General features: G+C 51.1%; 1 protein-coding gene across 1 annotated transcript in view; it reads right to left on the bottom strand.

Annotated features, from left to right (window-relative positions):
- Positions 1–18,991: 18,991 nt before the first annotated feature.
- Positions 18,992–20,772, bottom strand: part of CACNG2 (calcium voltage-gated channel auxiliary subunit gamma 2) — a 111,050-nt gene continuing 109,269 nt past the window's right edge. The window contains exon 4 of the mRNA XM_045555121.1: positions 18,992–19,645. Within this exon, the coding sequence (XP_045411077.1) occupies positions 19,110–19,645 (536 nt within the window). The 3' untranslated portion in view covers positions 18,992–19,109. The remainder of the gene's footprint in view (positions 19,646–20,772) is intronic.

Here is a 20,772-nt window from a genome sequence, read left to right as displayed (position 1 = left end):
GGGGGGCATGGGCAATATACATAACCTAAACTTTTGTACCCCCATAATAAGCTGAAATAAAAAAAATGCAGATTCCAGGTCTCACCTCCACAGATTGTACAAGTATGTGTACGCGGGAGCCCAGGAATCTGCATTTTAATTAACAATTGTGATTCTGAGGTGGGACTCAGGAACCACTTTCCTACAGTGGACAACATGCGTGGTTCTCTCAGCTACTCCCAGCATATGGAGTTTCTCCTGGAGTTTTTCTGGGGGGAATTTCAGAATACTGAAGGAGAATCTGAGGGCATGGTTTTATTCAAACCTCAGATCCATTCTATTATACCTGGCCTCCTAGTTTTCCTTATCAGTTCACAACCTTCTAGCAGCTTCCCATTATGTGCTTAGAGGAAAATATGAATATCTTCCTGTGGCCTGTCTGGTCCCTGTCTACCTTTCAACTTCATATTCTGCCACTCCCTACTCATGCTGCTCTAGCCACCATGGTCTTCTTTTTGTGCTTTAAATACACCAACCTCATTTCCATCTCAGTAGAGCCTCTACAGTTGCTGTTCTCGCTGCATGAAACACTCTTCCCCCAGATTTACTGGTGGTTGGCTTGGTCTCATCATCTGCGTCTATGCTCAAGAGTTACCTCCTCATGGAAGTCTTTTTCTGAGCATCATTCCTGAAGTAGCTGCCCCTTCCTTCTCTCCTCACCCCCTTCTCTGCTTGGTTTTCTTCATAGTTCTCATTGTTTTCTCAGATATTGTTTGTTTCAGCTCTGTCTCTCCCTATAGAGTGCAAGCTCCATGGGGGTAGAGGCTTTATCTGTACTATCTAGAACAGTGCCTGGTAATATTTGTTGAATTATCGAATGAATACATAGGGGTTTTGTGAGAAGGAAATGAGAAAATGAATTTAGCTGATTATCCTGGACATATAAAGAAGCACTCAATAAATGTTAGCATAACTAACATCACTAGTAAATTGTAATGTGTTCTAAAATATAAGGGGAGATGTATTTTTGCTGAATTGCTTGTGTCTTTTTTTTTTTTTTGCTGTGGGCCCACAGGCCATCTGCTGCAGCCTCTCTCTTGTGTCAGAGTTTAATCATCTTTCCCATATTTTGGCCCAGATGTCCCTGCCTACTCCAGATGGAGAAGGATTTGGAGTGTCCTGTCTCATTGTCAGTAGTAGGTCCCTGGGCTTGGGTGGGAGATTGTGCCTCTGCTCCCCTCCTCCCCACCGACACCCCTGCTGTCTCTTTTTCTGCCTGTCCCACTGCCCGTTCTCCACACAGCAGCTGGCATGACCTTCCTTTATGTGAAATCAAAGTATGCCCAACCAACTCCTCCCCTGACCTTACAACCCTCAGTGGCCTGCAAAGCCCTAAATTGCAGCTTCCCACTGGCAGCCTCTTTTTTCTGGATCGCACCCAAACTTATTCCTGCCCCAAGATCCCCCCGTGCAGTGCCTGGACTGCATGTGCCTTTGTCCTTGTCAAACAGGATTTCTGAGTAGCCTCATCTTGCCCTCACTCACTCTCTTGCCCACTTAGAACTAGCTTGCCATGTGTCTGGTACTATTCCAAGGACTTATATTAAGTTATTTAATTCCCACTTCAGCTCTGTGAGGTAGGGCCTCTTATTCCTCGCATTTTACAGATGAGGATATGGAGGTACAGAGAGATGCTCTGGGTGCAACAGTGTATAGGAAACTGGGGTTCCAAACTCAGGAGGCAGTGTATGTAGTTCCTGAGTCCTCCGTTATTCCATTAGTGTTTTGTTTGGTTCCTAACTTTCATTCCTATTGAGAATTATCTTGTTTATTTATTTACTTATTTCTTGTCTCCTCATGAAAGGCAGGATCTTACATGTCTTGTTCACTCTTGTATCCTCAGCACCTGGAATGGTGACTATCACGCAGTTGGCGCTCAGAAAATGTTTGTTGGTGCATGAATGACCTCTGAGGACAGGCCCCTCCTCCGTGTGTCTGTAACACTTGGCAGAACTTACCACGTGCCTTACCCTGTCACCAGTGTCCCCTACCTCCCCTACCCTGGACCCTGGGTTCCTCCAGCGTGTGGCTACATTATTCCTGGATGAATTATCATGGCCCAGCATGGTGTCTGGCACACAGAGTGTGCCCAAGACATGCTTGGTGCACCCAGGGCCTTCAGACACTGCTTTTAGAACTGTAGAACAAAACAAAACAAACACAAAAAACTTAACATTCTTGCCAAGAAAGTGTAGGTTTGGGGGCAAGTGCCCTTTTCTCTAAAGGAGCTTGTATAGCCTCTTTCTAGTTTGGAGAGGCACGAACACTGTCTTTGGGCAATTGAGTAACATTATTATTGCTAATAATGACTAATGTTAGCATAGCAATTACTAAATGAGAAAGTCCTGAATTTCATTTAAGCCTCATGATGATAATATTTTAATACCAATTTTCAAATGGTAAAATGAGGCTCAGAAAGGTCATTAATCCAAGGTCACACAGCTAGTGAGAGACAGAACTGGAATTTCATTTGTTTACTCATTCAACCAGCATTCATGGAGCACCTTCTATATGCCTTGTAAGAGAGACCGAGATGTGGAGGAGGCAGCAGGGAGCAAAGTGAGTGAGGGTCTTGCCCTCAAGGAGAGTGCGTTTTGGTGGGGGCAGGTAGAAAATGGGCAAGGGCACAGAGATGTGAGAAGTAGGTGAAGACATTATAACAGGGCTGTGCATTAGAGAACGATTTGGGGTACAGTGCTTTTGGGGTGAGAGTTCAAGGAGGCTACTTCATGAGATCAGAGCAAGCATTTGATGGCAAACTTGATGGATGGGAGGTTATTTATAGACTTTATTTAATCCTACTTAGTGTGAATATTTATATATTTGCTGCAGAAGAAATAAAGGCTTTATGGAATACTGCCCCAGAGCTCCCTGGACATATTACCTAATGTGCAGTAGACCCCGTGTAAAACCTTTCTGACATCCAAAGAACTCTAAGTTATGAAGCGTGTTGAGTTGCAAGGGTTTCAGATGAGAATTGTGGACCTGTACTGGACTTTTCTGTCTCGATGGAGCAGATGTTATTACCTTCATTTTACTGATGAGAGAGACTGCGGGTGAGGACACGGTACCTTGTAGCATTTTATCATCCTGTGGGAATGTGTGCTGGTAGGAGGGGAAGCTTTTGAGTCTTGTCATCCCAGTGAAATTTTAAGAGAAAACCTGGAAGGATTGAAGCCCCAAAGAATGCTCCAAGTCCCCCGGAAGAAAGGAAGGCTTGCTATACATTCCAATGGTCAGCATTCAAAATTATTTTTTATTTCAGCTGGATGTACACTCACCCATCACAGGACCAGTTCTCAGAATAGAGAGGTACCTGTTGAATCATCCACCCCACTTCCTGCCTCGTGTGGGCATCTCTCCAAGTGCTGAGCCATCCGCTTCTCTGCTGTAGCCTGAGATATATCAGGATTTGCAGCCCTGGCGACAGGAGACAAAATAGATTCCCATTTCCTTCAGAGCCATTTAGCTAGTTTGGAGAGTGTTTGACTGTTTCGATGGGATGAGCAATAACCATGCCTCTCCTTGGCTTCTTCTCTCTGCCCCATGTTTTCTTCTGTTGGGGTTTGGTGTCCTGGGGCCAAAGGTGAACACTGATTTTGGCTTGATCTGGCTGTACTGTCGTGGGTGAGTGGGTGCCCCTTTCTGAACCTCGGGCCTGCTTTCTGTAGCACAGCCTTTTTCTCATCTCTGTTCATACCACAGGCCCTGGTTCCCACTGTCCTGGCAGATCCAGGTGACTGCAAGGTGACATTTAAGGGGGTCTCACAGGGCAGTGTGACCTCACCGCAATGCAAGCAGACATCTGTGGAGTCAGACTGCCTGAGTTTGAATCCCAGGTTTACCAGTAGCTGTGTGACCTTGGGCAAGTTGCGTGACCATCTGAGCCCTGGCTTCCTCATCTGTAAAACAGATGGAATTATAGTGTATAGTACTGATTAGGGAGGGAGGTAGAATTAGGTCAGATAATGTATGTAATGTGCTTAAGGCAGTGCCTGGCATGCAGTAGACCCTTAATGAATGTCAATTGAATTAATATGGTCACCAGAAACTCAGGAGGTGGGAGGCTTTGAGTGGGGCAAGATCTTGCCACATTTCAAAAGCCATCACTGGTCACTTGTGAGGATCCAGGCCCTGGGTTGGTCACTCAGCATTGAGAGAGAGACCCAGTCGTTCTCAAGTATGACTTTTTCCCCACAGTCTAGCGGGGAAAGCAGATGTGGCTGATCCAGGGTCTGCAATATCTATGAAGTACTTAATTAAATATATTTTGAGTCTATATTTAAAAAGCAAATTTCACATAAAAATCCAGATTTTTGGCTTCTCTTAAGATCTAGCAACACTGAGCTGCTTTCCTGCGTGCTGATAAGAAGCAGGAACTGAATAGGAGCTGCTCCCCTGGCCAGGGGCTCTCCACTTTGCCATAGTCCTCACTACTCCCTATTGCACCACACCCAGCCTTCTTCATGTTCATGTATGTTTGCTGTCTGGCCCTGCGGAAATTTGCAGATAAATCGCAATGCGATGCTGTGGGTGCAGTGAGAAGGAAAAGCTTCCCAAGGGAGGCGAAGTCACAGCTGCTTCTCTGTAAAACCTGCAGATGCTGCTGAACACCCTCATCTTTATGGCTCAAGGACATGAATAAAGGACACGAAGTCAGAGCTGGCAGGGAATCTCTGCCATAAAGCAGCTGAGGCTCAGTGCCTTGTCTGGGGTCACACAGCCAGCTGATGGCAGAAGTAGGGCTCAAACCAGGATTATCAACCTGAAACAGTTCTGGGCCACTCTGCCTCCCCTGTTTCCGGATTCCTCGGGAGTCAGACGGATTTGTATTCTGGAGTCTTGGACTTGAGTCCCGTCTCTGCCACTTACATGCAGTGTAACCTTGGATAAGTCACTTCTCCTCGTTGAACCCCAGTTTCCTTCTGTATAAGGTGGGGCTAAGGATTCTGACCTCAAAGGAGTATTCTGAGGGCCAAAGACTGAGAAAATGGATAGGGGACAACTCATTAGATCAAGAGGACGCTAGACATGTGAGGATCAGTATGATTGTTGGCAAATATCCACCTTCCCCCAACAGATTTTGGCACCATCTGTCCGACAGTGACCTTGAAGGGGACCGGACCCCCATTCTACCCTTGCCAGTCCCTTGTGGCAGCACACGTGGCCTTTTGTCAGGCTTGGACCCCGGAAAGGAGTGTTTCGGGATTCTCTGGCCTTGGCTGTGAGCAGGGCCCTGGGTGCAGAGCCCATGGGCTCCCCTCTTCCAGGAGGCTCCAAGGTCAAAGCCTCCAAAGGCGCTGGGGTGGAAATGGAAGGAGGCAGAATTTCCTGGGCAAAGGGGAGGAATTTCAATAATTCTTTCATTTTTTTCAAGGCACCTACCTGCGTATCAGGGGCTCCCTTCAAATCCCATTTCAGGGGCTGGAACTACCCAGACAGCATAGCACTGTGGGTGACTACCCTGCTTTGGGGACCCCACTGTCCTGAGTACAAATCCTGACTTTGTTCCTTACTGGTTGAGTGTGACTTTGGGTGACATTTCAAATTTCTCTAAACCTCAATGTCCTCATGTACAAAATGGGCTTCTTAACATACCTATTTTATGGGAACGAAATGAGATTATGTGCTGCAGGGTTTAGCACAGTGAGGAGCTTGATAAATGGCAGTTGCTATTGCTGGAAATCGTAACAATAACCGTCCACTGTGTTTGTGTAGCACGTTACCATTTACAAACCAGCTGTTTTATTATCCCACTGATCTTCACAATAACTCCTCGACGTGGCCAGTGCAGGGGTCATTGCACAGATGAGGCAACGGGAGCCCAGAGAGGGCAGCGGTCTGCTCAAGGTCACACAGCTTGTGAGTGGCAGAGCCAGGTTCAAGTCTTCTTAGATGAAGAATGAGCAGCACCTTCCGCAAGGCCTGGCCAGACCAGACCCTGAACACGTGGTTGGGCTGCTCCCTGACTGCTCCGCTTCCCCCAGAGACTCCTTTATAGAAAAATAATCCGGAATGTGGTTTCTAAGCCTTGTTTGTACTTTGAGCCTGTGCTACCTCCAGGAGGGAAGAAAGCCTTGTTCTGTGGTGTCGGACTGGCTTTCCTCGCATTTGTTCTCAAGGGACCTCGGTGGCTCCCTCCCGATGTGGACCCCTGGAGCTGCTTCCCAGAGGGTCGGTATGTTTGGCATCTGGCCACAGGGTGGCGCTGCTCCCCAAGCCATGAGAAGTCACGCCTGGCCCTGGGGCTGCATTTCAAGGCATCAAATATCCGTTAAACACCTACTATGTGCAAGTCACCGTGACTGCTGAGGGGAGGGCTTCAGCCATTCATTTCTGTCATATTAAGGTCTATCAGTAATAGCAACAGTAATAACTTGGACACAGGACTTCATAGTTTATTGAGCAATTTACATAGATTTTCTGGTTCCGTCTGCCAAACAATCTTGATATATTAGATGGGGTGGGCCTTGTCACGCCCATTTGAGGAGGAAATTGAGGCCCAGAGAGCAATGGACTGTTGAACAGGCACAGAGCAGAGAGCGCAGGTCGGCATTCAATGAATTATAGGTGGCGCATGGAACGGGCAGACCCAGGCATCTGTCTCCTCCAAGCTGTTACTCGCCCACGGGGGCAGGGACTGTATCTTATTTGTCTTTCTCTCCTCACTCCTAGCGCAGCTCCTGCTGGAGGGCTTCAGCAGCCCTCTGCAGCAGGGAGAGGGGAGACAGGGGACTCCCTGCAGGCTGTGCAGACGGGAGCTGCAGTGCCGGGAAGGCTCTCGGGTGCACTCAGGCTGAGAGAGGCTCTGGGCTGGAGCTGGCTGAAGAGACTGCAAAGAGAGGAGGTCACTACCTTCACCATGCAGCGTTTGCAGGGCATGAGTGATGCACCATCATTTGGTCCCTGAAGGCTGCTGGGTGGCCGAGTGGTCAGAAATGATTGATACATCCATTCATTCTTTCACTCATTCATTCATTCAACAAACATTTTCTGGGTACCTGCTACATGCTGAGCACTAGGAATACAGATATGCAAACACAGCCCCTGTGCCCTGGAGCTTCCAGAGCACTGGGGACACGGAGGGCAAAGAGCTAGCAATACGGCTTGGTGTGAGTTGCTCAGAAGGCTGTACTAAGTGCCAGGGGGGTGGCTGAATCTACCAGGGATGGGGGAAGGCTACACAGAGGAGAGGACCTTTTGCAGGATCTTGGAAAAGGAGATGACTTTGCAGATTACCAGGCACAGAAAGGCTCGCGAGGGTTGGGGGAAGGAAAGTGTCAGGGGCAGTGGTGTGTGCACAGGCCAGAGCTGGCCAAGGGTGTCGGTCATGCATTTGAGGACAGGTAAGAGGTGCAGCCAGAAAGAGAGTGGGGGGCCAGCCAGGGAGGGGCCTTGAAAGCTATCCTGAGGACTGTGAATTGTGTCCTGAATTGGTCCGGGAACCATCATGCTGGGGGCTGTGCACGGAGCTTGGATTTGCAGGGAGAAGGTGGGCAAAGAAAGGACCGTTATTCATGTTGGCTGAGCCCCGGCTATTTGCCGGTCACGATGCCAAGTGCTTCCGGAGCACTGGCTTATTGTCCGTCTTGCGAGGCAGGTTCTCTTCTTATCCTCATTTTACAGACGAGTAAACTGAGGCTTGGAGTGCTGACGTAAGTTGTCCAAGGTCACAGAACTAGTACTGGTGGAGTCAGGACTTGTCTTTTTGGTTTTTGATGGTCACCTTTACAAAAGCTAAAGTGTATAGATTTTCATGCACATGGTACAAAATTCTAAAGGCCCATTGCTGCTGCCAAGAATGTTTAAAAACAAAAAAAGGCCCAAAATGTGCCCAGAGAGGTTGCTGTCCCTAACATCCCGTCTGTGCACGTGTGTGATGGGTAGGCCTGGACTGGGGGCAGGTGATCTGATAGAGACGGGGAGCAGGGACCTGAGGGGCCTGGCGGGGGACTGAGTGGGGACAAGGTGGAGGAGAGAGGCTGCGGTGGCACTATCTGACAGGCAGGCGTTCGGCAGGGCTGGAGGCACACTAAGAGGGAGAGACCAGCCTGTGGGTTTGGGACCGTACCTGTCTGAGGCCACTCGCTGATTTCAGAGCAGTTCCAGCCTGCAGGGCCACACTGAGCCATTGAGGCTGGGCCAGGAGGGAGGCCATGGGCTCAGGAGCCCGGGAGGTCTGGCCTCAGTGCCCCACGGGAGATTCTGGGTGACTCATTTTTCTTCTTCAGGAGTCAGGGAGTCAGTGCCACACGGAGGCCCATCACCCTGTCATTGTCGTTGTGCTTCACTTTGGAGGCAAGGGCAGGGTGGTGGGGGTGGAAGGGCTGGAATGGGCTGGGGCCTTGGAATCCCTCCCCAGATGCTTCCAGCGCTGCCTCTGGACAAGGGTCCACAGTGTGCAGAGCTCTCCCAGGCAGGATGGGGCGCCCGTGCACACGCACACGCACACACACATATGTATTACACGTTATAACACACGCAATGCAACGTAATATATATATTATTTTACTTGAATCTCACTTCCCCAGGTTTTTTACAACTCGTTTTGAAAATAATGAGTTGACTTCCTGCCCTTCTTTCTGATGTGTGAACAGCCCCTTGGAGTTGGACCCTGAGCCTGTGACCCAGCCCCCATAGTCTTTCTGGAGTAAGCAGATGCTCCAGCCTGGTCTTGGCCTCTCCTGCCCCAGTCCTGGGATCAGCCGTTTCTCCACGGCGCCCCGGTTTTCTTCCCTGAGAAACACTACTTGGGTGGGGGTGGGAGGAAGCAGCAGGCTGTGGGGAAGAGCCCCGATCTGGGCAGCCCCTCAGCGCTGGTGACCTTGAGCAAGTCCCTTTGCCTTCTCTGGGGGTGGGGCATTAGAGGACCAGTTAAGTCCTTTCCGGACTCATCTGAAGTCAAGAAGAAGATGAGGGAAACGTTCGTGCTGTGTGCCTGGGCGCTGAATGGCACAGCGGAAGCCTGGATTCAAGCACCAGCTCTGCCACCGCATGGCTGTGTGACGCTGGGCACAATACTTAACCTCTCTGAGCCTCAGGGTCCTCATCCATGAGATGGGGATAACAGCACCTCCCTCGCAGGACGTCCATGAGGAATATCTCACCTGGGACAGGTGCTCAATGGATGCCGATTCCCTTCCTCCTGCTCCTCCTCCTCCTTCTCCTCCTCCTCACTCGTCTGCCTTCAGCACCCCGGAGGAGAGGATTGGTTACTGGGTGGTTGGGGAAAAGAGAAGAGAGGTGGCCAGGGATGAGGAAGAAATTGGGCAATAGATGGCCATGGGCAAATAAAAGATGAGGGGTTAACTCAAAATAAGGAAGGTGATTTTAGTCACCAGAGCTGTCCAATGAGGAAAAGCTCTCACTGCTTTGGGGAGGTGGAGAGTTTCCCATTGCTGGAGCTATGCAAGTAGAGACTGAGGGTTTGTGTGCCATACAGATGTTTTTGTGGGGACTTCTGCATTGGCCAGGAGGTTGATTCCTTCACTCAGCAAACTTTTGGAGAGGGCTGTCCTTGCCCGGCTCTATGATGGGACAGGAGGTGACAAGGTGAAGGGACACCATCCCTGGCCCCAAGGAGCGCTCAGTCCAGGAAGTAGGCTGAGGACTGAGGTCCCTTCTACCCTGCAGTTCTGTGCTTTGATGCGTCCAAGCCCTGGAGGGAGTTGGCTGAGGGTTTTCAGTGTGTGCCTTTGGTATCGATCCGCTCGGGTTGGAGCTGGCTGGGGAGCGGCAGGAAGAGGACGCCGCAGTGTTATTAGTGCGGAGGACATGCTATAATCTGTCAGTGTCACCCTGGTCGCAGCTGGCTGGTGACCATCCTGCTGTTAACACCTCCCTTCCCAGCAGCCTGCAAGCACGCAGCTTGCACAGCAGCCCCCGGGCCTCCACCTCTCCCCACAGGAGGGAGAATGTGGGTGCTTACTCTTTTCTACTTCTCCCTGACACGAGCCCTCTCCTCCAATCAAACTGGCTTAGTCAGTGTTTTCCAAACACAGCCGGGCAATCCTACCTCTGTGTCTTCAGTTACCAGAATTGCCTACCAGCTATGGTCACCAAATTCATCCATCCATCCATCCATCCACTCATCCATCTAATCATCCATCCATCCATCCATCCACCCATCCATCTATTCATCCATCCATCCATCCACTCATCCATCTAATCATCCATCCATCCATCCATCCATCCACCCACCCATCCATCTAATCATCCATCCATCCATCCATCCATCCACCCACTCATCCGTCTAATCATCCATCCATCCATCCACCCATCCATCTAATCATCCATACATTCATTTGTTTTTCCATACATCTTTCCATCTACTCATCCATTCATCCATCTACCCTCTGTCCATTCAATTTTGCCATTCGGTTCCGTCCAATTTGATTCAACTCGATTTAATTCAGTCCACAAGATTACTAGGCTTTGCCATGTGCCAAGCACACGTGGACAGTGAGGCATGTCTCTGCGCTCAAGGAGCCCATGGTGGAATCCTCCCCGTTCGTCATGGCCGGCTTTGAGTCTGACCTGTTAATCCTTTGCCAGCCCCTTCGGCAGAAGTGATGGACTCTACACAGCTGTCCTGGGGAGGAGGGTTTAGTCTGACTTTTCTGAACTCATGAATGAAAACTCATCCCTGACCCCAAGGAGCACCCACCCTGACCACTGAGGTCCCTTCTACTCTGCAGTTCTGTGCTTTGAAGCATCCAAGCCTTGGAGGCAGTTGTCTGCGCTAAGACAGAGATGAGGCCAGGGCAGAGCTAAGGCAAGGAGCGAGGCAGAGGGTGGGAAGAAGGTGAGGGTGAGATGACCCAGTGGGACAGGGATTTGGCTCCGCAGAGGGAGGCGCGTCCATGCAGCAGTGAGTACCCCAGCAGAGGCTGAGTGTGGGTACTGGGGAGGAAGGAGAAGAGAAGGGGGCAAGGGGACCACTGCTGGAGAAGTGGGTTAGTGTGGCAGTGAAGGTGTGAGCTCTAGAGCAAATGAACTGCCTGGCTCATTGTGCCCACTCCACCATATTCCTGCTGTGTGACCTTGGGCACATATCTTAATCTCTCTGAGCCTCGATCTCCTCATTTGTAAAAATGGGGATAATGAGATCCATCTCGTAATGTTGCCATTAGCATTAACACATGAAGTGCTTCAATCAATGCCTGGCGCCGAGAGAGCTCAGTAGGTTCTTGCTCTGATTAGTTTGAGTCTTTGCTGAGCATCTGTGCTGCATCCCAGCTCTGCGCCAGGAGCTTTCGCTCTCAGTGTCCTCCGAGCATCTCAACTGCTAACGCTGTGCAGGGATTAGTGAACCCATTTTACAGATGAGGAAATGAAGGCCCAGGGAGGCTATCTGTTGCTCACTTCACACGGCTGGTGAAGGGTGGAGCTGGGCTTTAGATGCAGACCTATCTAATTCCACTGCCCCTGCTGTCCTGCCTGCCCTTTCCTGCTGCTTCTCAAGGAGTGAGTGCTCTGGGATGCCAAGATTCTAAAACTTCCATCCCAGCTTCTGTCTGGGGCACTGTTTTGGCCTCCTTTATTTTTAACTCTGAGTTGTTAATTATTGTTTCATATGCGTTTTCTCTGTTTCCCAGAGATCATGAGATCAAGAAAAGAAATTTTCTTCTCCACAGCAACTGAAGTGTTGACTTTGACAATGAAAGCTACAGAATTCATGTTTCCCTTTTTGCCTTGCTTGCCAGGAAGCTTGTACTTTTTGGTCATACTGCTTCCTTTTCCTGTCCATGGTTTTGGTTTTTCACCTTTAACAGCCTTTTTATTTATGTGTCTTTCACTGTAAACTTTTCTACTCATAGAATAAGCTGAATAAATAGAGGGTGAATTGAATGGGAAAGGGCATATTGCAGATTATAAGTAAATAGTTAAAATAAAACTGTACAGTTCTGTGTTAGTTCACCCTCCTCTCCTTGTGGTGGCATTGTCACATTTCTTGGCAAGTCTATGTTTGCCTGTCCACGTTTCTGCCTCTACTGAGGGCTTCCTGCAGGAAAGTCCACGTCCTTGTCCTGTCTGTGTTCCTGGGAGTGAGATCAGGGCTTAGGGAGGGGAGGTGGCCGATAAATGCTGACAGACTGGATGGGTATGTTTGCGTGAGTGGATCTAATTTCAGAAGTGTGTGAGGGTGTGTGTGCGCATATGCGTATACATATATACACACACACGTGCACACGTGCCGTGGGGGGCATGGATGTGTCCCTGAGATGTCCGCGGGTGAACCTACGTGTGCCCCCACCTACAGATTTGTGCAATGGCATGCTGACCATGTTTAACAACTGGCTCTTCATTTAAAAATCATCCCTGATTTGTAACACTTGCCCATTTCTGTGGTGTAAACATTCCCACTGTGGCCAATTTCAAGCCACCAACGTGGCATCACTGCACGCGGAGTTGGGAAGAGGTGCACGTGAGTGGCTCATGCTGAGCTGGTAGGAGCCAGCTCCAGCACTGGCAGGATGTGCGTTTGTGGCAGCCCACGGCGGGGAGGGCAGGCAGGGCAAAGTTCCTCCTGAGACGCTCCTTTCCAGAGCCCGTGAGCTGGGGCACACAGGTGGCTCTCTCAGCCACGGGCTTGGGAGCCAGGCCACACCGACCTTGTTAGGCAGGTCCAGATACTCACCAAGACAGCGCCTTCCCTCACTCCCTGCAGGCGCTCTCAGAGTTCTTAGAGTTTGGGGAGGTCAGCACACTGCGAGGAGGAATGTCTCAGTCTGGAGCATGGATGGAGGAGGAAGAAGGAATCAATGCTTCAAACCTCCATCATCCCCACGGGGGTGGCTGGAGTGGTGCAGGGGCCAAGAGACTGTGGCCTCAAGCCTGCTTGAAGCTAATCCCCTGAGCAAGTCTGGACTCATCATGTGCCCTCTCTAGCCTCCAGTTGTGACTTTCTTCCAGGAGGAGATGGGTCTTCTGAACTCTATGGCCTCTATCTGACCCTCTGAGAGTCAGTCCTTAGGCTGGGCTCTGAACGTCAAACTCTACACTCAAAACCCAGAAAGAGGCTGTGTGACCTTAGCATAGGCAAGAGGGGCCCCTGCCTCGGGCACTGGGCTTTCGGGGGCCCTGCTCTGGCCCTCCTCAGACCACACTGTTTCCCATGGGGGAAGAGTCCACAGGCCGAGGGCCCAGGCCAAGGGGATGCGCTCCCCTCGAGCCCCACCTGCTTCTGCACCTCTCTCTGGTGCCTGCTACCCTAGAATTTGTGCCCCAAGGATCCCCCTGCACCGGCTTCCAAGCCGGGCCACCATCTGTCCTCCTGAGGAGGGGTTGTGTTGGGAGATGGCCAAGGAGTAGCAGTTTTGGGAGACTCTGATGCGAAGGCCGGGATGTGCACCCCCTTTGCAGGAGACGCCCACAAGTGCTGAGAGGAGCTGGGGGTGGGAAGGGAAGGGGGCGGGCTGGGGGTGGAGGGCTGGGGTCCAGGCCTGCCCCGTGCTGCCACTTTCAGGTGCAGAATTCAGAGAAGGTTGAGAATTCTAAATTCAAAGCTAGCATTTAAGGTCGTCACAAAGATATATTTGTCAGGACAGAAGAATAGACCGTATTTTTAAATTTGTTAGTTTCATGTGTAGCTATTAAATCTTTAGACTCATGATTTGTGGGCCTCCCTTTGTACTCTTGCCCTGGGCCCCAAAAATGTTAGGGGTGAGCCTGGAGAGAGAGAGGCTTGAGATTCGTGGGGGACTTGGTAGTGTGGCCCCAGGGGATTGGGGCTGAATTGAGCAGGGAGCTCTGAATGTTGGTCAATTCTGGAGCGACTTTTCCGGGCCTGTGGCATTCTACTTACCTTCTCTTAGGTCTGTGTGTCGTGCAGGTCTCATTTGCATGCCATCTTCTTTCTCTTGAGCCCCAGGAGAGCTGTGCAGTGACTAAGCTCCCTCCCTCCATCTCAGGCAGCATCTTCCCTCCCCAAGACTCCCACCTCCCAGAGCTCACGAAGAAGCCCGGTCTGTGTCGGGACTGAGACCGTGGCGTTTGGTACTCTCCCGGTCCCCGCGCTGCGGCAGCATGGCTGTTTCTTGGATGCTCCCCACAGACGTTCCCTCTGGCCCTCCAAATGAAAATATGAAAATAACCAGGCCAGTGAATCCCAACCATTTGAATTAATGAGACCTCCATGCTTTTCTGTATGTGACAATAGATGTCAGTAGCGGAATGAAGCTTTCCTCCCTTTTCAGAGCCCCGTGTCGTGCGGTTTCCAGTTTAAACAAGCGTTGGTCAGCTTTCCTTCCTCTGGTTTGTCGTGGCATCAGTTTTGAGTTCCTGCCCGACCTTCTGGGTCAAGGATAATAAATTCAGTGTGGTGGCGGGAAGGTGAGCAAAGGGAGACACTGGGGGGAGAGGAAGAAGCGTTTTACAATTTGCCAACAGATGAGTGTTTTTTTGTTCGTTTGTTTGCTCCTTAAGTCTTGATTTGATTTTGAAATACCTTCTATCCTCCCATCCTATTTGTTATGACAGCTTTTTAAAGTTAAAATGAACTAACTTGAATGTATTTCATGTATTTTTAGAGGCATGTACAGCCCTCCATTTTTTTTTTTTTGGAGACAGAGTCCCGCTCTGTCGCCCAGGCTAGAGTGCTGTGGCGTCAGCCCAGCTCACAGCAACCTCCAACTCCTGGGTCAAGCTATTCTCTTGCCTCAGCCTCCCAAGTAGCTGGGACTACTTGCCACCACACCTGGCTAAGCTTTTCTATTTTTAGTAGAGACAGGGTCTTGCCCTTGCTCAGGCTGGTCTGGAACTCCTGAGCTCCTCCTGCCTCAGCCTCCCAGACTGCTAGGATTATAGGCTTCAGCCACCGGGCCCGGCCCAGCCCTCCTTCAAAAAGCCAACCCTGGCAGTTTGACCAGCCCATGCTGGACAGTGGCGGGTTAGTTCTTTAGCTACCTTCAAATGGGGCCTTTCTCCAATGTCAGGAGTCAAATCTTCCTCGTAGCATCCCTTCTTGTCTTTCTCATCTCTTCGAGTTAGGAGAGTTCCAGGGGCCCCGCAAGACCCTCCCCATTCTTCTGCCACTCCAGGGCCCCCTCTGAGGAGCACCCCTTTGCAGGGAGCTCTCAGAGTAAACTGGCAGGGTCATGTCCATTTCAGGCTGCGCACTTCCATGGGGAAAACTGAAGCCCTGCAGTGTGTTTGGGATGCTGAGTGGGACTGGTTTATTCCAAAAGAGAAAACTCAAGGACGTCATGTTCTCTGTCTTCAAATATCTGAGGGGCTGTCATGCTGAAAAGGGAAGTGTTGTTGGAGTGTGAAGGAAGAGGTGGATTGAAATTCAGTATGCAGAGAAGACTTCTGCCAACGAGTCCTGCCTGGCACTGGCCAGGGCTATCTTTGGAGGGGGTGAGCCCCCTGTCACTGGAGGCGTACGAGTAGCAGGAAGGGATATTTAAGAGGAGACTCCTGACTTAGAGAGTGGGACATCCTACTATATGATGTCTAAGCCTCCCATCCCCCAACTCTGAGACTCTGTGGCTTTAGGACTGTTTTAACTGGGATGCCAGGAGTTGGGAAAGCAATTAAAGAAATCCACTGAAGTGAGGACCAAGCTATAAAAAAAAATCTTTATTTCATGTACCAGGATTTTTTTTTTTTAGTTTTCTGCTTTTTAAAATTTTTTCTGTTAACAGTCTGAAAAAAAAAAGGACCCACCAAGAAAATAAAATGGAGGTTAGTTTCTTGAACTGGTCTGAGCTGGACATGAGCAATCGTCACCCTGGGAAGCGATGCCCTTGCAGTCCTGGTCCCGGCTCCCTCCCTCCTGGCCCCCTAGCCCTTTCTTGGCCATGCTGGTGTCATCCCCCCCACCCGCCATGGCTTTCTCCAAGCAGACCTAGGACCCAGGCCTTGCAGCCTGGAGAGGAGCACTGATCACCTTCCCAGGTGCTCGGGCGGAACTCAGAGAGATGGGACCAGTTTTCCTCTTTGGACAGCGCCTGCATGGCTGCAGTTTTTGTGGGGCCTCTCCCTTCTCTCTAGTCCTTGATTGGTTCAGGTGTGGAATCTGGTGGGGTGGTGGGCAAGGTGGGGGCGGGATAGATGGCGCTTTGTGAGACTGAGAACTACCGGGCTGCCACCATACTTTGGATTGCTTCCCTTTGCTGGGCCGCCTTGCCCACCTCTGGGCTGGGATGGCAGATGTTCCGCCTTGTGCCTCAGGCTGAGTTGCAGAGCTCCAGCTGCTGCTGACCTGGGAAAAGAACTTTCCTTTCCCAGAGGAAAGACAGGAAGCGCAGCTGCGAATGTGCAAACTCAAAAAGGCTTGCTAGCCTCTCCCTCGAACTCCCCAGAGAGCTCAACCTCGGGGCAGGCCGGCGTCAAGAAAGATGCAAACCAAGGGAGACTCGAGGATGCTGACAGAGGCAGGGCCTTTCCCCTTCAGTGCACAGACTCACAGCCTGGTCTGAAGTTTCCAGCTCGGGAAGGCTGTTGGATTTCTCTCAGTCTGAACTGGCCCTTGTCGCTCTGGGCAAGAAAGAGGAGGAACCCAGAATGTTCCCAGACTTTAGTCTATAGGCAAGTTTAACTTTTGGGGTTGGTCCTCACACTTGGACCACACTTTGTTAAAATTCTTCTCCCATCCCCTCACCCTTAACCCCTCCCAGCAAACCTTGGTAGATCCTCTTTTTCCCGGACCCCCAAAGACAGTGGGGACCCTGGTGGCTGATATCTTCTCCCAAGAAAGCCTCCTTCATTCTCCATGACCAGGTTATGGCATTAAAGCACGGGGACATGAAATGAAGCGTGGCTTTGGGGACCTCTGTCTTTCCCCTCTTTATCGGAATGGCAGGATACGTTTGCTCATGTGTGTGTATTTTTGCTTTGACATTGGATATGGGGACAGGGGGTTGGGGAGCACAGTGAGGAGGCATATGGGTTGTGTGTGTGTGTGTGTGTGTGTGTGTGTGTGTGTGTGTGTGTGTGCATGTGTCTGAGAGGCTGACTGGCGATTTTGGAATGTTCTCAATGTCTGGGGGCTTGGTGGCAGCTCTTTTGGTCATCCCTGGCACATCCTCTGGGCAGGTGGCAGGTCTTAAAAGTCACAGATACGTAGAATAAGAATGGGCCTTTGGAGCTCATCTAAGTCATACACATGCTTATGCAGAGGGAAACCGAGGCCCAGGGAGGCCGCACAGCAAAAAATTCCAGAATCCAGCCCTGGATTCTAGTCTGGTACCCTTCCCACACATGCAAGCACTGTGTGTGTGTGTGTGTGTGTGTGTGTGTGTGTGTGTGTGTGTGTGTGTGTGTGTGTGTGTGTGTGGTGTTGGGAGGGCTCATGTAAGCATAAGGGCCAATGTGAAGTTGTCCATGGCTTTGGAGGGGCATTAGCCGGTTTTTTGGAGCCAAGCCCCTGGCTGTGTGTGCGATGGAAAGGTTTAGACTGAGTGTGTCCCTGTGAGTGATTGCAGCGCTGGGCTTAGAGGACTGTGTGTGTGTGTGTGTGTGTGTGTGTGTGCACACGAGTGGGGCGTGTGGGCTCCTTCTCTATGGGATTCTGTCTGAGGAAGCCATCTTCCCAACGCAGAGACCCCCTGTGGCTCGCTGGGGCCCTCCTCCTCTTCCTCCACCTTCAAGCCCAGCTCCAATCTCTCACAAAGGTTTTGTTTTCTTGTAAATGGATTTGTATATTTGTTTTCTGTTTTTTTCTTTACAAGTTCCCTGCTAAATTGTAAGACCCCCATCCCACCCCATTTTTTGTTTTCACAGTTTAAAGCTGGAAAAGAATTAAAAGAAAAATACTATCTGATTTTCTTGCAAGTAAATCCACTTATTATATATTTACATTTATTTATAGTCTGTGGTTTTTTTATTTAAAAAAAAAATCACCACTTGTTTTTCTTTTTTCTTTTGTAAAAAGAAACCTTTTTGCAGTGTCATTGTTGGACCCGCTGGGCCCTGAGGGGGCGTCAGTGAGTCCAAGGACCCCCGAAGGGTCAGTGAACCCCCTTCCCAGGGGACTGGGGGCCTATGAGTCTTGGGGTCACCATCGCCCCAGGGTCATCAGGTGGCCCTGAGGTGAGGGGTGAGGAGGGAGAGCTGCTTTATTTCCCCCGGGGGGTGGGCTTCTCCTGACCCCAAGGACAGGAGCTTGGGGATGGTGACCCCAAGAGGCTCACCCTGAGGATTCCGGGGTTTCCCGCATCTTGGTAAGCCACCGGCAGCCATCCCCTCTCCTTTCCTTTCCTCAAGGCCTAGGAAGTCATCACAGTGGGTTAAGGACCATTAAGGACTGGGAACCCGGGGCTGGGCGAGCCCCGGTGCACCCCCCTCCAGGCACCTAACGGACAGGAGGGACCAAGGACTCGGGTCACCTGGAGGCCTACAGTTGCCCCATCAGTGCCAGGCGGAGCCGGCCTTTGAGCCGCTGAGCCCTTCCCAGTGTTGTGGGGACACTCCCCCCGGGGCTCCAGGGACCTGGCAGTGACCACAGGCTCACCTGGCCCTGGGGCCGCTGAGTCTCCACCCCCAACCCTCCCAGGGAGGCAGGGCCCGCTGGGGTCAAAGGGAACAGAAAAGTAACTCTCCCCACATTAAAAAAAAAAAAGAAAGGAAAAGCAAAGAACAAAGTAACATAACCCCTGATAGATACAAAGGACTGTCCCTTTCCTTTCTGTCCCTTCTCATTTTTTGCTTTAATGTTATCTTGGTTCCCTTTTATTTTTTCATTTAAATTGGTTTTTATTAAATGTTAAAATAATGGTACATGGGAAATCATGCATTTTCTTTTAGATTTATTTTCTATTTTTAATTTTTTATCCCTCTCGCTTTTTTTTAAAGTTTGTTTTTCTTCCCTCGTTTATATTTTGTCACATTTCCTGTTGTTTTGCTTCTTTGTTCCTCTTATATTTTGTTCTCTCTCTTTTTTTTAAATTTACTTGTTATGTTTTTCTCTTTTTTTGTTTTCTGTTTTTTTGTTTTTTTGTTTTTTTGCTTTTGGAAGGTCTCCCCGGGGATGGTGTGGGCTCCCTCCCGCGCCCCGCGCCGCCCCTGCCCCTCGGCGGCCGCGCCCTGCTCCCGGCCGTGCCCGGCGCTGGCGAGGCCCCCCGTCTTCATACGGGGGTGGTCCGGCGGTTGGCTGTGTTGGAGTGGAGAGAGTCCTTGTTCTCCTTCTGGATACAGTTGTGAACTTGGAGGAAGCTGTTATCCCTGTCGGAGTTGTAGGTGGCGGTGGGCGTGGTGGCGGCCTTCAGGGGGTCCCTGCTGAGGGTGTACATGGAGATCTCCGTGGACGGCAGGGTGTTGAAGCCCTTGATGCCCACGGGGGAGGCGTCCCTGGAGTGTGGGGGCTCCGTGGAGCGCGAGCTGGAGCGGCTGCGGCGCTGGTAGCGGTAGCGGTAGCTGGGGATGCGGGTGATGGCGGAGGCCTGGAGGTAGTCCGTGGCGCGGGCCGTGGCCCGCAGCTGTTTGTGCCGGTCGATAAACATGTGCACGGCCAGCACCCCGACCATCTCGGCGATGATGAAGGACAGGGCCCCGAAGTAGAAGGACCAGCCGTATGAGTAACTATTCTTTTTGGAGTCGCTCTTGGAGGGGTCTCCGGCATTGGCAGATATGTACACGATGATGCCAATGATGTTACTCAGACCTGCGGGGCACAGCGGGGTGGGGAGTCGGAGAGAAGGATGTTAGTTTCTCAGGGGGATGTCAGCCACTGGACAGGAAGAAAGGATGGGCCTTCCCGGGACCTGCGTTTTCATGGGGGACAGGTGGGCCCATGCAGAGGGACACTGGCAAGCTTCCCCTTAACTCGGTAACATTCCCCTGGGAGAGGGCCACAGGGAAGAGCTGATGGCAACAGACGTGGCAAGGGCAGGGAGGAGAAAGGGGCATTCTACAACATAGTGAGTAAAAGTAATAATGATAGGTACTGTTCATGGAGCATCTACTATCTGCCTGCACTGCTTAGTGCTTCACAAGCCTGTCACAGGTGCGAAACAAGCAGAGAGAGGTTAAGTGAGGGAGGAGAGGGCGGCTGCACAGGGAGCCGAGGCCAGTGTAGCAGGGGCTTGAGACTGGCTCCACGAGCCAGACTGCCCGGGTTCAGAGCCTTGGCAAGTTAACTCAGTCTGAGTTCCCGGATCTGTAAAGTGGGGGTAATGACAGGCCCGCTCCTCTGGGGCCCTGGAGAGGGTTACGTGGGTGAACACCTGTGAGTGCTCCTTAGATGTTGGTCATTCTTATTAAATGGGTCATGCTACTCCCAGGTTCTTTTTCTGACATCTGAAGCAGGTGTGACTCATCTGTCATGAACCGGGCTCAGAACTGTGGTTGTGGGTGCCTGCCTGCTCCCACCTGGGTGGCATGGTGAGGGGAGCATCCTCCCTCGGTTTCCATGGAGATGGGCATCAGGCAGGGGTTCAGGGAATGGGGAGGCAACTTGGTTGTCCTGCCTCCGGCCTCCTTGTCACTATTTGTACCAGGAAGGGAGAGGGTAAGTGGAGAGAGGCCCAGTGCCCTGAGAGGGACCCAGGATTTTGGCCCTTTTCCAAGTGGTGGTAGGAAAATGGGCCATTGGGCTAAGGGTTGGGGTCTGGAGATGCTCCCGGAGGACTTGGTGGGGGGGTTGGGGTTTGCTACAGGGCAGCGGCCCCTGCACAACCTTCCATCCCTGCAACACGACATGTCGCAAGGCCTGGTGATTCCTGTCCTTCCTCCTCTCTCTGCCAGGTCCTCCTGGTCCCCCGGCACCCAAACCTTAGCCTTCTCCCCACT

Source organism: Lemur catta, chromosome 6 (genome assembly GCF_020740605.2).
Source record: "Lemur catta isolate mLemCat1 chromosome 6, mLemCat1.pri, whole genome shotgun sequence".
NCBI classification, from domain to species: Eukaryota; Metazoa; Chordata; class Mammalia; order Primates; family Lemuridae; genus Lemur; species Lemur catta.
The sequence above is the reverse complement of the archived record's forward strand: the minus strand, read 5'-3'. Positions and strand labels throughout refer to the sequence as shown.